The following is an 18,089-nucleotide window of genomic DNA, read 5'->3' on the forward strand; positions in this document are numbered from 1 at the left end:
GTGTTTTATTTATTAAACATTTATATTTAACCCCTCGTCTGCCTGCATCTGGGTTCTGTCAAAACCATTTCGTGACACTTATCTTTTTATTTTAAGTATCTTCAAAGTTTTCATTAAGACTTGTATTATTAAGCTCCTTGACATCTTGTCTGCCCTCCCGAAGACCAGCAAAATACAGGCCTGCACTCAGAGCAACCTGACATCGTGCTGAGGGTAATAACAGCCCTGCTTTATTCTACTGACAATAATGAAGGGTGTACCAGCAGCTCCCTTCTAGACTGTGTCAAGACCAAAAAAAGGGATTGAGAAATAGAAGGCATATAAATGGAATCAAGAGACACGTTCTTTATCAAAACAAAGGTGTTTCTCAAGGACTGTTTAACCCTTATGCGGTCTTCTGGGTCTTTTTGACCGGCAAATGACGTATGCTTGGTAAAATAAAGAAATGTTGTCTCTTTGTCCAAATGCCATGATACTTTGTAAAGTGGTCAACACTTTCTAGATCTACAAATAAAAAATGTTTTGACAAAAAACATAGAAGGAAATAAAGTGGCACACTTCAAATAATGCAAAAAACTTCCACAATCTAAAATGATCATGTACACAGGCGCGCACACAGAGAGATGAAATGATGAGACAAAGCCATTTAGCACAGACACACAGTTCTCTTACAGTTAGTGACTAGATTAAATTTTTAGATTTATATGAAGAACAGATGATTGAAATAAATTGTACACTCTAAAGACCTCAACTTTATATTTGTAACACCTTGTTCACACTTTGATTCTAATCATGATGTAACATTATTGAAAAACTGTTTAGTTTTCAGTTCAAAAAATGCAAAACTTTGACAAAAAGCTATTTTTACTGTTATAATATGTATAATATGAATCCAATCCATAACATGAATCCAACTGGAACAACTTGTGAAAATTTATTTTTCAGTTGGTCTTATAGCACAAATAAAATAGTGAAGCTCTGAAGCAATCTACATGGAAAAAGTTATACTTTTTTAGTTTTAAAACTTAAAACAATTTTTTTTCCAAAAGATGGGCAAAACTCTTATACAAATTATCCATGTTATGCCCATGAACTAAAGTTAGAAATGTGGGTCTTTTATAAAGTTAATTTTACACAAAAAGCTGTTTTTGTATAAAAACCTATTTTAAAAGATTTATTTATTCATATACATTTTAAAATTTGTAAAACATTAATAAACAGAGTAAAATAACATTTGTTTAGAAAAAAATATTATTTTGTTACAAAATTACATTTTGTTGCCTGGGGTCTCTAGAGACCCCAAACATAAGGGAGCCTGTCCTCCTCTAAAACGACCCCATCATTTGTAAGCTGCTTATTATGACATATAGTTGCTTTTAAAAGTTAGGCACCCCTTTTGAATACGTAAAAAAAAAGCTGCAGTTTAGTGTGCATCGTATAATGGTGTTTGACTGTTCATTTATAAGCATTGTGTGCACGTTTTCAAGATCCCTCGACCATTTAGCAAAAGACAGCAGAGAAGCAAATTTAGTAAACACCCATAGTTCATTTGAGGAAAGGGAGAAACAGCCTATACTGTCACATGGGGTTGAATATATCCAAATTTAACATATACTGCCATCATAGTTCAACCGAAAGTTCTATATATATACAGCATATAGTAAAGCTAAGATGATCTCATTACATTTTTCTAAGACCAAAGTCTGGGCAATGCTCTACACACACTAAGAAACGTGAACATTAAATGCTCTCTAATTTTTAAGTTGCTTTGGATAAAACTGTTTGGGAAAAGGAAACCGTACACAAATAAAGCTCTGCATTAACTGTACCTTCCTCAGCCCGTGTGTTATTAGTGCTAATGTACTGTGTTAGCTTTATTTCAAGCTGAAGTGATGGGATCAGGGGATTTGAATGGGGTGAAACCTTCATCACAGCTAGGTTTGGATGAGTTTATCAACCATTAGCTACTAAAGCAAAGGAGTGGCAGTTGAAGAAAAAAATGCTCTCTTTTCCGCAGTAATAGCTAATGGACCATTAGGATCAAGGCAGTGTTGATAAATGAGCCTTTCACAGACAATTTCCCTGTAATGACTATGCGTTAAGAGACTGATAAGTTTAAAGTTACATTTAATGGAGTGCTTCTGTTTCCAAAGAGTTCAATGGGAACCAAATAAGTAAAAGAGAATACACAAATAACATCAAGAATGAAGTAGGCCTAAGAAAAAAAAAACACATTACATAACGTATTAGTTGTTTGTTTTCACAAAGCAACTCTTACTGCGACTAATGCTCTCAAAAATAATATGAGCGCCGTTTGAGACGTCGGTCATCATCAGTTCAACTGATGAGGATGAGGCAGCGAATAGGACATCGGCTTTCATTTCTCCCTGTGATGACATGAGCTGTCAAACCACAGCAACATCAGCACCATGCCCCCACATATCTGTGTGGGTTAGAGAATCTTGTGTAGACTTATCTGTCGCTCACTACATAAAAATATATTTATCATATTTTCAGAATATAATTAGTGTTATATTTTTAACTTGACTAAAAGCATAAATAACAGCTTGTGTTGAGAAACAAGACACATCAATTAGTGACTGACTGATAAGATGCTTTGCTAAAGACATGAAATACATTCATAGCGTTCCAATAAAAGTTATCTGATTAAAGTTAATCTAATGAATCATGTAAATGAGTTGACTTTGTCAACAGGAAAAGTGATGCCGATGAACAATGAGGCTTGATAAAGTCTCCAGACTGGCAGACCAACACAAGAGAGGGCATTGAGATCACACAATGACCCCGGTTGGCTCCACTGACACATTTCTGCTCGTGTGCCAGCCCTGTGTCTTCTAGCGATGCCTGCTGAGACAGGCCATAGACAGGACATTAAATGCTGTGGGTATAACTTTCGTTTTTTTCCTGTTACTTGTGCACAATAGTTATGTTGATGGGGCTGCAGATGGTGGTGTTATAATAACTTGAAGGCGAACAATGAATGTATACTGTAGGTCTGACCATAATTATTTATTAAAATCCTGATTTGATCCTGAGCCTTTAAATCCTGTGAAGCACACAATATGTACGTCTAAGTGTTTCCTTCAGGATGGAGGAAGACCTAGAGTCATCCACCTGAAATGAAAGCAAGTAAACTAAAACATTTTTTTAGTGTGAAATATAATCCATTCAGAGATAAATTCATATCCCACTTCATTGGATCATTATTAAACCTCTGACTGCAAGGTAATACAGAGATCAGGTTGGTCTAAATAAACGCCAGCAGATAGTTTGTAAAGTTTTACAGGTCCAGTGTGTATTTTTTGTAAGTACTATTGACAAACAAATTAAGCAATATAAATTACATAACTACTGAATTACTAATTCAGATGTGTATAAAGACCTTATATAACAATGTTTTATTACCTTAGAATGAGCTCTATCTATCTACATTCCCTGCAGGTCCCCTTGAATGGAATTCGCGTTGTTGTTTCTACAGTAGCCTTAAACCGACAAACTGATTTACAGAGCGCGTTTTATAAATACGTTATCTCTTTCAGCAAAAACATGACTACATCTCATGCCTGTGTCAGCCACCCAAGTGCTTTGAAAGGGAGGGGTGGAGTTAGCCGTTGGTTGCAGTTCACAACCTCACCGCTAGATGCCACTAAATTTCAAACACTGGAGCTTTAAAACAAAGTGTCCTATAGTCTTTATTGCTGAGGCCATGTTCTAATGTGAGTCACGTCCTCAAAGAATGTGATCTGATTCTGTTGTATTTGCCATCAAGACTGTAGGCAGGGGACATATGACGGATCAGAGATCCGTTGACTGTGAACATTATCCTGACGTTATGCAAACACAGAACCCTGAAAGGTTTTTATTATGCTTATGCCCTCGAGGGGCTACATGTCAATCACCAGCCCCCACTGTCCATCACAACCATCACATCCCTTATCACTCATTTCAAACACTACAACACTCTCATCTACACTCAGTTTCTCTGTCATCTGCTAAAATGCACTTACAATGAAATCAATAACATTGATTTTGTAGTAAGGTGGAGGAGTAAGTAACATAGTTTAGCTTATTGTTAATTAGGTATAACTACAAGACGGAAGACCATGACAATCTTTAGCTGATATTTTATTTGTCCTACTTTGTAACATTCTAGGTCACTTCCATTTACTCTTGACCTCAAAACAAAGATAAACCAATCTTTGATAAAGTAAACTTTAAAGAAAGTCAATCTTTTTGCTCCCGGGTTATGTATTAATCGTTAAACTCTTACCTACTAAAAAAATATTTTGCTTCTGCTGAAGTTTACAAATATCTGATAACTAGCTAGGGTACAAAACTTGTGTTGGGAACCTAACATGCTTGTGACTCATTTTCCAAACTTATTTTGAGATCTTTGAAAAAGGCATATATACAATGTTTTCAAAGAATGTACTATTGATTATAAAAATGCTCTTGAGCTTTTGGGTAATTTGTGTGCTACACTGTTAAACCTCGCTGTAAATTACAGGGTAAATAACTTTAAAATAGTCAGTATTTAGCAGTAACATTGGGAAACAGTATTTAACTGAAACATGAGGTCCATTTCTGTAGCTCAGATAATATAATACAGTTAATAACTATATTAACACATTACAGAGAACAGCTGTAATATTCAGCTGTAAAATACTGCCTTTTTTACTAAACTGTCACATACACACACATATGTGCGCTGACTGCTTAATTGTTTACGCAAAGGTGTTGCCACTTTAAGGGCAGCCAGGTGTGTGTGATCATTGAGTTTATGTTCCTTTCCTTTGATTGTCATGGTTTGAAACTTAAAATGAAATCCCCAACAATGAGTGATTAAACATTTCAAATATTTAGAAGGTTTTTGTTAAATATACTGCAAACGTAGATAAGTTAATCATTTCTTATTATGTGCTCTGTATCTTTTGATTCCATAAGCTACCTGTTAGCTAGCTTTTAGCATCTTACAACTCTCAGTAGCCTTTAGAGTTGAAAATAATTTATCACCCCACCGCTTCTTTATTTATTTTTCCTGTTTATTTTTTATTGTGTAGTCACATTACCCACAACGTACAGATGTGAATTGTGAGAATTGCCTTTACGCCAACTAGGCCTTTTTTATACACATGTTAAAAAAACACCAACACAGTGCGAATTTTCAGTTTGAGTTTCAGTGCCCTTGTATTTTTAAGAAATTCTCCTCATTAAGGTCACACATGCAGATTGACAAAATTATTGATGAATTACTTGCACAAATTCTGTTAACTTTGTACAACGAAGGTTGTAAAAGCTACTTCAAAAAGAACTTCAACTTTGTTCCCCCAAAACCAATATATCTGGGCAGTGACTGTTAAGGTAAAGTTAAAATGGAAGAAAAAGAGGAAAATATATATACTCATCATTGTTAAATTAAAAAGATTTGAGATAAAAATGAGTGAAGCCTATTGGGTATGAGCACAGTGCTACCTGGAACAACCAAGGAAGCTGATTGGGCATTGGAACTGCACATGGCACAAAGTACCAGATGTGTGTGATTGCCAGCATGCTGAAAGATCTTTGTGAGCAGTGAATGTGCTTCTCCTACCCAAGATTGGAAATCAGCATTGGGTCAATTGAGTTTGTCCAAAGACTGCTGGGAAAAGCCACAATGTGTTCATAAACTTAGAGATGCTACTGGTAGGACAAATACTCGTTGTGTACTGGATGCTTGAGAGTAGTTTATGCTAGTAGTTTTAGCACCTAGCATGCTAACTGGACGTGTGCTATGAAGTGTTCTTGATTTTACATTGCTGTTAAGTTGCTACATAAACTGCAAATATTTTAACAATGTTGTTTGTACTTAAAATATCTTTGAATACTGTCTGCAGTGACTTATATGTTTATGTTTTCTGTATAGGTTATTAAGCTAATCATCTGAGATATTCATTGAAACATATAATACATTGATTTGATGATGAAGAAATCTATGCTTTGAGTTATTCTATGCACCCTCTTAAAGTTGATTGGAGCCTTTTTCAAGTTTGGGCAGACATTGAGGCAAACAACCCTGATAACTTGACAGTGACACAGCTGGTAAAGACCGCTTTTGTCATTATGTGCCAGTTATAGAAACCCTTAAATCTCTGTTTAAGCAAGCATCGGTGAGGGAGCAGTACAACCAGTCAAAAATGCTTGATCATGATGACAAGGTAATGGAGGATATAAGGATGGCACATGCATCATGCAAAATGCCATCTTTCATGAGAATCCATCATCGTTATCAATGATCTTGTATCAGGATGCATTTGAAGAATAGCCTTTTTTTATGTATTTGTGTGTTTGTGTAATATTGTAAGTTAATACTTTAGTTTATTAGTCACATTAATTATGGTCTACTATTCATTTGCAAAGTTGTGTTGAAAATGTTTAATGAATTGATAAGTGACACAGTTTCTGTTGTTTATTTATATTTTTTATATTGTAAAAGAAAATAGAATGTATTTGGTTAACATTTTGAGTAATCTTTGCCATAGATATCCCATATCTACAATATAGTGTAATTGTTTTCTTTATTTTCCTTTAATGTGATTTATGCATTGCCATACACTAGCAGTGGATGTTATATTTCAGAATAACTTTCAGGTTTGTTCAATTGTCTTATGTAATTATGGATTTTCTTGTGTTTTGTATGCTAAAGTAATAAATTATGTTTGTTTGAACCTTTTGAATTTCTTTGTCTTTTTAGAAGATAATGCCATCAAATAAAATGCAGCATATTTGATGGAGCACAATGTATATGTAGTATTCTACTGTGATTGTAATGCATTACAGTAAATAACTATCACCACTACTCCTGCCAGTAATTAGCTGTTATTCTTGATTTACAGTAAAATACTGACAAAATTGTTGCCAGTTAGTCACCGTAAAGTCTCAGTTACAGTTAAATACTGGCAACACTGTTGCCAGCTTCTTACTGTAATGTATATTTAAAGGTAACTAACTGGCAACACTGTTGCCAGTTAGTCACCGTAAAGTCTCAGTTACTGTTAAATACTGGCAACACTGTTGCCAGCTAATAACTGTTGAATCTGCATTACAGTAAGTAGCTGGCAACAGTGTTGCCAGTATTTTACTGTAGAAATGCCTTGAAAGGTCTAACAGTGTACGTATAGGATACGAATGATAACTTAAAGAAATTTTGTTCACTTTTGACATACATTTTCATGATAATTTACCCCGTTGTCATCCAAGATCTTCAAGGGATAATCCTGGAATGTCTTCATAAAAAACCTTCATTGTTTTTTGACTAAAGAAAAAAAATATGAACATATTGGATGACAACGGGGTGAGTAAATTGTCATGAAAATGTATGTCGAGAGTGAACAATTCCTTTAGGTGAATGACCCCTCTTTTGGCTTGATGTCACATGCACCTCCCCTTTGCTGTTGCCCTAGAAACAGACTGGTCCTTATGCCGACTTAAAAAACAATTATAGAGGGTCTATAACAGTGTAATTGGATGCCATCATCGCACACAGATCGGAGGGGACATAACCACGTTAACAGCTCCAATGCATCAAACTGGTCAGTCTTATTTACCGATGACTGATTTGGCGCAGCAGATCCGAACTCCTGCCAAAGAAAGTGTGTGGCTTCTTTCAGTCCATCTGCTGCTGAGATGTAAAACCAAGCAAAGCTTTTTAAGAAGAAAGGAAAACGCCGATTGGCATTCATGGAGTTAGGCGTTAAGGAGCGTGTCTGACTGAGAATCGTGTGTTGCCTACTGTTGGCCCCCTCTCGTGCGTCCCACACCTGCCAGCTGCACTTTAAATCCCCCAGCCTTCCATTGCAGCAGAGCAGGATGGAGTCGTAGTAGGGTGTCCACGCCTCTCCGCCCCACCCCCACCTGCCGAGAATTAGGCTCAGAATGCTCAGAAGCAGATGGCACCCAGTGGCTCTGGTGTTAACATGAATGCCACCCTAAATATTCATAATTTAGTGTTTTATTGTGGCGCGTGAATGATGATGATGCGGTGAAGTGTTTTTGATCGATCTTATTTGAATCTAAGAGGTGTAATAATGGTCAAACAAAGGCTCATTGTAATGCATTTCATCTATGAGCGATGAAATCGGGTGTGTTTGCAGCTGTTTGTCGTGGTCACTCCACCCTAAACTCTTAACAGTCCTGGTGCGGGCGTGCCAGCTGTAATCACATATCATGGGCAGGAATGCCTTGCCTGAACCAGCTCTCAAGAACTCTCAAGTCAACACAATGCCAAATGAAATTCTCTCCTCGTGCGTGTATGCTTACTCACATACGCAGTATACTCATGCATGCACACGTACGCATCCTGAAAGCAACAACATGTGCATTAAAGGTGTGAAAATAAGCTTAACTGTAAGACAGGTCACACCTTAATCAGTTTAATGGATTTGAAAAAGCATTCTTAATTTCAAAGACGCATTAGTTGATGAAGATTCCAGAAAATATCGGAATATTTTAAAGTTTTACTTTCTTGTTCCATTAGCACTTCGGTGGAAAACAAGCAGGATATGTTTAGGTCAAACCTTGAAAGATCAAGAGATTAATCAAATACCTTAATCTTACTCAGAAGGCTAAGAACAGAGTAAACAGTGAGAGTAAAGTGCCACTTAGCTTTGCATGTCCAACCCCACACCATAATGGCTCATTCTAGCATAACAGTACAAGACCGGACCAATTTACTTGAAACATTCCCCACCCAACTATAATCAAAATGACTTTTAATTGATATCTAACGGTTGCTTTAATGGGCATATACAACCTATTCTCACAGAAAAACAAAATTATTTTAAGAGGTGGCAATTTGATATGAATTCATATGATGAATCACATAGAAACGTAAGATTTCTTGAAGGAAGCAAGAATGAAGCTTTACTCCCAACCCTGACCATCACTGGCATGAAAGCAGATAGACTTAAACGTAAAAATTTGATTCATATGAATTTGCCAAATATTTACACTGTCATAAGATTGTGTGACATATTTTAGGACCGACCAGCAATGTAACTTACGGAGCCCGTCTGGTCACCCGTCAAAAAAAGGCTCGCAAACCCGTAGCCACAGTTTTGCTATTTGTTCCCTCAGTTTAAAAAAAAAGTAATCTGTGCCCACGCTTTTCGCAATTCGTTTTGCAAACTGTTCTAACAGAATTGAAGCCTCTGTCATAAGAACAGATCAAGCTCCTGCAGGAAGATTAACTAATATTGAATCCTGTTTTATTTTAGATTATATTATAAATTGTGTTGATGTGTGTACTTTACACACGTGTGCGTGGCGTTTATAAAGCATGCGTTCATTGCCGCGTTTCACTGGCATAAAGTTGGTTTGACATTAAACGTTTGATATTCGTGATTTAAGGGACCGCCTTTAAAGTTACATACACATTAAAACACATGTTTCCAACTTCAATAGCATTTCAAGGGAATGACTTATAGCCAAAAGACAAACTGTACAGTGTTTGTGTCAGCTATAATGCACACCCATTATTGATATGTATTAATATAAACCGTCAAATCATATGCAAATATTCCTATGTGTTTAACTTCTGTATGGGCTCATACACAAATTTATGAGCCACGCTTCACGCAAAGGATTTTCATTTTTGGGTGAACCAGGATGTTCCCACAGAGAACATGCACAACATTTGCTCTTCTCAGGTTTAATATATGAACAAAAATTAACTTGATTCAGCTTTAATCAACCAATAATAGTGTAAAAGAAAAATTTTATATTATTAAATTGAATTCCCTACAGACTACATACAAGAAATCAGTAAAGGAAAAATCTCTACATTTAAAAAGGATAACCAAACATTTTATTAAAGGTCCAGTGTGTATTTTTTTGAGCATTTATTGACAGTAATGCCATAGAATATATAAAGACCTTACACAACGTTACATTATGTTTTTATTACTGATGAATGAGCTATTTCTATCTACATAGATGCCGCTAAATTTCATACATAATCCTTTTCTTTATTTTTCAAATATTTCTCACTATACTGTATGAATTGAATCTTGCGATCTCAAACTACAATGCACCATCTGCTGGAATTGCCTTTTCATACACTTTCTCTTAAGTTAAATAAGGGATGTTTTATGTTCAAATATGACCTAAAGGCATGTGTATCCCTGCAGTGCTGTCCAGTCATTCATTTTTAATGCTTATCACTGACGGGACGGGAATTGCACACACTTAGTCCCGCTTACGGACATCAGGAGCCTCAGTGCTGCAGGGGACATGACAGGCCCGCCACAATCTTGGACACCTCTTGAGCCCATATATATTAGGCTAACCAACATCGGCATCACAAAGTTAATGAATAATGAGACATTTTAGAGCACTTTGGGGTAAATGTTTCTTTTACATGTTTAAAGCTGCCCAACATATGGTACAATTTAAAAGCTGTCCATGCATTACCACCTATATGGGCATTATAAATAGTGCAGGCTTTATTGATTGTCAAAATGTCTCAAAAGATCACAAATAAGCATTATCACACAAGAGTGCCATTGTATAGAATATCAGCATGGATTAACACACTGATATAGCAGCTAACAATATTTCTTACTGCCATCTATTATAATACACAACCAAATCACAGTCTGAATAGAGACTACAGACAACCAGCATTTTTACTCAAAAACCAGTCAAGGACATTACCATAATAATTCTGCATTTGCCTATTGCAGACACTTATGCATAATTATGGCAGATCAACAATACACTACTGCAGAGTCAAATCCCTGATGACATCATCAAGACGCCAGAAAGTGATACAGAAAGTTATAATTTGCCTGACTCCATAAGACTTCTCCCTCAGTGTCAATGCATTTCTCATTGCATGTAATAGCTTCGTTCTTTCTAGCCTGTTTATAAAACTTGGTAAAGAATTTAACTATTCGTTTTTGGGTCATAACCCCGGAAATAACACAAGGATGACTGTTTTATCGTTCTAATAACCACAGAGGTGACCACAGACATGTCCCATCTGGGTTTCCTGTCTGGCTCAAGCATATGGAGAATTGAAGAGGGTTCAGGTGGTCATTACCAGCTCCTGGTGTATAATTCTTTACTATCTATTCTATATGTAAATTCTACAACAGCTTAGATCATTATTTATGGTTCCCTTGACGATAGCGCCAGGCAAGCATTCACATTTATTTTGTGATAAAAAGCGTGGTCAATTTTACAAGACAATGCTCTACTGGCACTTCAGGGAGAAAATAAGGTTATTATCCAGTTCAAGAAACAACATAAAAGATGTTAAATTTGCATAAGTGTCACAATGGCCAATTCATGCCAGCCTACAGTACCTCATGAACAGAGAGGATAACATGACCACCCACTCACTTGAAAAACATGGATTAATGATGCCCTTTGGCAATATAGGGACCATTGCAAAACCCCATTGGGGTTTAGCTCATATCTTTATTTAAATCATTTTATTAAATGGCTTTCTCGATCCATCACTTACTTGTTTGCCCTCCAGAGTATAGAGTTTCTTCACGGCCCCCGAGTCCAGTTTAATGGCGTCGGTAATGTCTGTGAGCACCTGCTCAAAGGAGTGAGCCGTTTTTTTGTTCAGTAGGATCCGGACGGCCTTGCGCGGTTTGACACCGCTACGGATGACCGTCACCAGCTTGGGTTTAATGAACTCTTTGGTCTCACGTTCTCTCTGCTCATTCTTAGTGGTGGTAAGTGATGGTAGCGAGCGCGACGTGCCCGTTTTCACGTTGACCGACCAGTTTGGGTTAACGTTCTTGGTGTAGTCCACTTTACGGTAGGGTTCGTTTGAGGCGCACACGTAGCTCTCTCCTGCCAGAGGGGAAGGAATAAGAGGAATGGAATGATGTTTAGTGCCAAATTCTTAGTATGCAAATAAAGATTGTTTTAAAAAATGTCAATCATTCATTTATTTCTAAATAGCTTTATTACTTTTTAAATACTGAGCACACACACAATCATGCATACATTTCTGTAAAAGTACCAAGAAGCCCCCTCTTAATATCTGGCTTCAAGGCCCTTTAAAGGAAGAATGTTCTCATAATTTAATCTTATTGTTTTGTTCATGTGTCATGGCTAGTTTTCACAAGATACCCTTGTTCCAATATGATTTTGGGTTATTGATGCTCTGCCATATTTCATTTTAGGGCTAATATGTGTGTTACAGTATTTCATAAAATGTCATTCACAATTATTTTTACATGAACTCACAAGATTACTTTTATTAAGGATGTTGTTATAAGATTCTTAGTTTGTCTTTAGCTGAGGAAAAAGTATGACATCCAACTAGTATGGCACAAGCATGAGTGAATTATGAGTAATCTTTCATTTTTGGGTAAAGTTGCATTGAAGAAAATCGTATTGCTGCAGCCTATAATGACATTCTAGGGAATTGTGTGCTTCCAACTCTGTTGCAACAGTGAAGAAAATCATCTGGAAGAACTTGACTGGTCTGCACGAAGTCTAGATATGAACCATAGTACACCCAAAACATATTAAGGGGGTGTGGTGTTTAGTTGTTAACAAACCTTGCTCCTTATTGTGTATTACAGTACAACCAATATACAGTATCTACTAACTATATATAACCAAAGATTGCAGAGGGGTTACTGCATTGGGCAGAATGAAAGTATGCACTTAGCCCGTTCACGACCCGAGCTCTCCCTCTCAGCACTTTTCAGCTGTGGTTCTGGACAACGTCCAAGGCAATTTTTTTAAAGGAATTCTAACATAACTGTTAGACAGTTTGTGCTCACCCCTTAACCCCAAAGGTCTTAGTAAACAAAAACCACAAGATGGACAATACTTTTTTTTAAAACATATGATTGGCTAACAAACGCTGATGAAATGTACTCACGAAGGAACTTTTGCACCTGCTTGTTTGATAGCGGTTTTTAAAGCCTGTGAATTTGTGTATGACAGCATAAAGGGCATGTTTGTTGTGTTTGTGAGATGGCACATCTTGGCACTATCGCAGAGGCAGCTGGTCTGAAAATGGAGCTTTGTCATCGTAGAAGAGCAGGGCTGTCACTGCAAAAGACATGCTAGTGTATCAAGACAAGACAAACCACCGTCGACTCCAAACATTCGCTGACGATCTTACCCTTCCTCAAAGGAAATACATCTGAACGAAATGTTTTGTAAAAGTGAAATAGCAGGATACACAATGATGAATATGGTCATGATGATCAGACTATGACATGACTTATCTTGATGTTAAAGTGGCCCTGCAACGGTGTTTCATGCATTCTGACTTACTTACTATGTTAAGCGTGCTGTCTTCTCATGCTTGACATGGTCAACTTGTCAAAAAACAAGTTTGACGTATGACGTAGTATTTCTATGCTGTTGTCATACAGGTTTCGGAAAGTTTTTTTCTAACATGAAAAATCGTTGCATTTTAATCCCTTATTGGACAATTCTACCGGAAAAGAGTGGGAGAAGTCACTTTCACTTGTGCACAGGAGAGAGAGAGATAGAGAGAGAGACAGAGAACTATGTTCGCGAAGTTCAGCTTTGAAGGGAGAAATACTATTGTGTAAGTACTCAAGATTAACATGAGATACATGGACGCTTTCAGGTTGGTGGGGTCATGGGACAGGATAGCCAGACGGTTATAAAGCAACACATCTTACAAATTGATATTAAAATTCTTGGTGTAGTCAAGGAAGGGTCTGTTGGAAGCACATAAGCTCTTTGCTGCCAAATTGACTGAAATAAAGTTTTGAGAAAAAAATGCTTAGTATGCAGATACTGTAAAACCTGCTTTATTTAAAACCTGAATTAGGTAATGACATGAAAGGAAACCAGAATGTGATGCAATGAAAATATCCCCAAAATAATATAAATTGAAACTATTGAAATAGTTCACCTTAAAAAAGTCCAGTCAGTAATATCTAGTGGCAAGGCTGCGAATCGCAACCAACCGCTTACTCCACCCCTCCCTTTCGAAACACTATGACGGCTGACATGGCCAATTACATGCAAGGAGACCCGTGCTGTATGTAGATAGAAATAGGTCATTCTAAGGTAATAAAAACGTATCGCTTCATTGTGTAAGCTCTTTTTGCACCTCTGAAGACATAGCTATGTATATTATATCGCATTTCTATCAATACATCATCCCAAAAACTACACACTGGACCTTTAAAATATTCATATGGAAACAATTATGCTTCCTAAATCGTGGGAGGGAGAAATCGCTATCACTATAAAAATAAGATTTAAGGCCTTTGTGAGTGTAACATTTAGTTTTAGAGACTGAGTTAATGGATGTGAAGCTGTAGATGTCATTTAACTTGGCAAAAGTGAAATGGGTGATGTCTAACCACTTGCACACAACACAGATCCTGGAAACCTCATAGATGTTTTGAATTTCACCAGAAAAGCATAATATATTTTTAAACATTCAGAGGAATAAGGAACCCCAAAATGTGACAAAGAAAATATGATATATGCGGTATTTCTGATCTCAGTTGCTAAGGGAATCAGGCATCTGAGAACCGGTGACTCACGTAGTGTGAAACTAACATTTGTTCATTCATATGAGAGTATACAGCCGGTGTGATTGACCTCAGTACTGATACGCAAAACCCAAAACTCTATAAAGTCTAGTATATTTTGCATGCTTTTTAGTCCAAATCTAAACAGACAAAATTAAGGCCAAATTGTATTTAATAAAATTAATCATCCAACAGTTCATTCTGGTTCTCGAATCTGATTGGCTGAAAGCCATGATATTTCCACCAGTTTCACCATGGTTTCTGATATATCTATAAACTTGTGCCGTCGAACTGTTGCTCTCGTAGTCATGTAATAGTTCTCTTATATGAGCGGATGTGATATAAGTATATAGAGGCATCTGGCCTAATCACAGCCATGCAGATATAAGAGCACTATTTCACTCCTACTCAAGCGATACTGCATTAATATTGCAGGGAGGAATATAATGTATTCAATATTTGAAAGCATTTTCGGACAGGCAATAACAAAGTTAATACATCTTACTAATAAATCTTTAAGGACAATGCAAACGTTTGACTTTGCCACTGAGCTGGAACCGCAGCCATTCATCCAAAACATAAACGTCATTTCATTGCCTCAATTTGACTCAGTTTGCTCTGAAACAGGAGGGAGGGAGGCAGGGACTCCCAAGGCACTGGGCTTTATTAAGCTGAGAAATTAACAAAAGGCTAATTAATCGACACCAGATGGGGTCAGCAATACTGATGAATAAACCGTCCCAAAATACCAATGGAATGACAGCTATTTGACACTTTATACGTTTGGAGACAAAGAAATCTGGGGAAGAAAGTATCATAGAATGGATGCCGTTCACATGGGACCCAGGTGTGAAACAGCCACATGGGTTATGAACCCTCCACCACCCCCTCATAATCAGATGTGCAGATGGGACCCTGATGTGCCCATCATTCAACGAAGTTTAGTGGGGCCAGCACAATGTGTCAAGACATGTCACCAGCTATAAACACTTTCTCACACGGCTGCCTGTTGCTGGTTGTTTAACGAAAAGCATCCGCAGCTTTGGTCATGCTGTGAAGTCTTTGAAACACAAAATAGACCTAAGCCAGCCCTCAGTCAGTCCAAAGAGATGCTGTGCTCAGCACTTCAGATGCAAAGCTCACAGACAATTGCATTACAGAGCAAACACAAAGGCACATTCTGCGTCACAAACTCGCATTCTCGGCCAAAATCAGATACCACATACCAATTTAGTAAACGTAGTTTGGATTGCGTGACTGTCTGCAAAATCTTCAAACAACATGCATTTTAATCATGCCATCTATTTCTTAAAGGGCGCTACATGCTCACATTTAGTCTTTATAATAAAATAAAACATTCTTGTTCAAGCATGGTGACAGCTAAGATCCTTTTACTGTCTACAGTCAAGTTCAATCGATACAAAAATTGAGATAATAAAGGCGTTGACCTTAAGTGACTTGAGCCTTTGAGTGACCATATATACGTACAACCAAATCTTATCTATACATGTTTCCTCAGTTAGTCGTCAGGTCAGTCAAGAAAAGAGTATCAAAAGAATAAGAGGACCTATGGAATCCTATGGAAAAGTTTGACTCAAACTTATTTTGATTCATGTCATCAATGCACTTTGCAGACAATGAATCCTTACAATTCGTGTTAGATCATTATTATAAATAATTCAGATATTTTGTTATACATTTATTCATTTGTATTAAGTTGTAAAATTAAAATGCATTGTCAAATCAAGTGATTATGATTTCACCAGAGATGATTTAACGCCTGGATGTCTAAAAAGCATTTATAAGGTCTGTTGTGTAGCCTACAGTGTTACACTCACCTTCTATTAACTCATCCAGGCTGGTGATCTTCTTCGTCCCGTCTATAGTGTAGATGCCCCGGACTCCCTGCGGTAAGTTGACATTGTCGGACAGAGAGCGGGTCAGCTCCATCAGCAGCGCATCCACTGACCTGAATCTGTCATGGGACACCGCGTACACCAAGCCCTTAAAATACCGGTCGCCGTTTCGATAAAAGCGAACTTTCTTCGCTTTCTTCTCGGTGGTGAGCGACTGCAGGGTGCGCGTGCGGTAGAAGCTACAGTGCGCGCTGTGCGCGGGACTTGGCACGATCCCGTTACCCCGCGAGCCGCAGTGAGAACCGGCGCTGCCGCGCGGAGACCGGTGACTCTTCTCGCGCTCCTCGAAATGCTCCCACTCGATACTTCTGCTGGACATGTTTATTCCCCTGAAGCCGAAGCGCTGATTCTTTAATATAAGAACTTTTACGTGTTATTTCTGAACAGTGTAGGCTATCGGTTGACTTTCGTCCAATTGGACGCGCTTTCTTTTAGTAAGCTACAAATGTACAGTCGAAGGACGGATCAAAAGCAGCTTTCGATATACTTTACATTTAGAATTGATAAGGTTGTAAGAGGCCCAGCAGTCCGCAAGTCCAAGAACAGCGATGTTAAGACAAATGTGTGCTCTCTGGACATATAATATCCTTCGGATGAGCCCCGATCATCCCGAAGAAACGCATAGAGTCGTATGTGAGCGTGCTGGTGGACACGCGTGACCACACGACGCTCTCTTCATCCCTCCACTGGCACACAATCAGGCCAACACACACCTACATCAGCAGCGCCACTGGATGAGCGAGATCTGCTCTTCCTCACGGTCCTAAAACCATCGGATATATTTGGTTTTATGCACTAAAATCAATAATGATAGTAACATTAATAATTTCATAGAATAATAATCATACAAAATCTGTCCGTTCCCAGAATTCTCAGCCAAGTGTCATTTTGTTATTTGCTATGTGATTCTTTGTGTTACATTTTTAACACAACTGATATTTATTCATATTATTTTTATTTATGGTTATTGTCGTTATGATCAATTGTATTATTCATATTTTTTTTATTATTATTCATATTGTTTAGTTGTGGGGTACGTTTTAATCGAATTGTAGGCCTATATATTATCAGATATAAGGTTTATGTTAGCATTTAACCATATAGTAAAATTTTACACAAAGCAATACAGTGATTCATCGTACCAGAACATTGATGACATTCTAGGATTTTGTTGTAGTTCAAACAATACATATTGCCACCTTGGAATTCTGAGCAGTTCTGAGGTTGATTTTGTGGAAAGAACCTTTCTGTTTTCTATAAATCCCAAAATGAACAACACAAAGAAAAAACGTCACAGAATGTAAATGTGTGTCACAGAATAAGAATATGTGAATAACTTGATAAAAATGTCAATTATATACAATATTTTATTGATACAGTTCTTCCAAAATATAAAAAATCCTGAGATGAAGTCTGTAAGCAATGTTCTAGAATGTTCCAAAGGGAAAGTTGCTTATCTAATACAGGAGTGAGGCATACATACTGCTTACCTCACTTCTGTAACCTCCTCATTTCTACTTTTATGTATTTTTAGTGCAAATTTACAAGTTTAGAGTCTTAGGCTTGAAACCGTCATCAAATTCAGTTTTTCCCATCATATTATTCAAAGATTATATTA

The 18,089-nt window shown here is 37.3% G+C and overlaps 1 protein-coding gene across 13 annotated transcripts in view; it reads right to left on the reverse strand.

Moving 5' to 3' along the window:
* dclk2a (doublecortin-like kinase 2a) overlaps positions 1–17,180 on the reverse strand; it is a 44,293-nt gene extending 27,113 nt beyond the window's left edge. For 12 of the 13 annotated variants that reach the window (XR_013787029.1, XM_079462538.1, XM_079462540.1 and 9 more), the window contains exons 1-2: positions 16,394–17,162; positions 11,525–11,865 (exon numbers count right to left, since the gene is read on the reverse strand). Coding sequence is in view for 11 of the 13 variants with exons in the window: in XM_079462538.1 (XP_079318664.1) it covers positions 11,525–11,865; positions 16,394–16,790 (738 nt within the window). In the remaining 2 variants the exon portion in view is untranslated. Of the gene's footprint in view, positions 1–11,524; positions 11,866–16,393 lie in introns of all 13 variants that reach the window. The other variant, XR_013787028.1, reaches the window with a different exon arrangement.
* Positions 17,181–18,089: the final 909 nt, after the last annotated feature.

The sequence above is a fragment of the Barbatula barbatula genome, assembly GCF_947034865.1.
Source record: "Barbatula barbatula genome assembly, chromosome: 8".
In the NCBI taxonomy this organism is placed as follows: domain Eukaryota; kingdom Metazoa; phylum Chordata; class Actinopteri; order Cypriniformes; family Nemacheilidae; genus Barbatula; species Barbatula barbatula.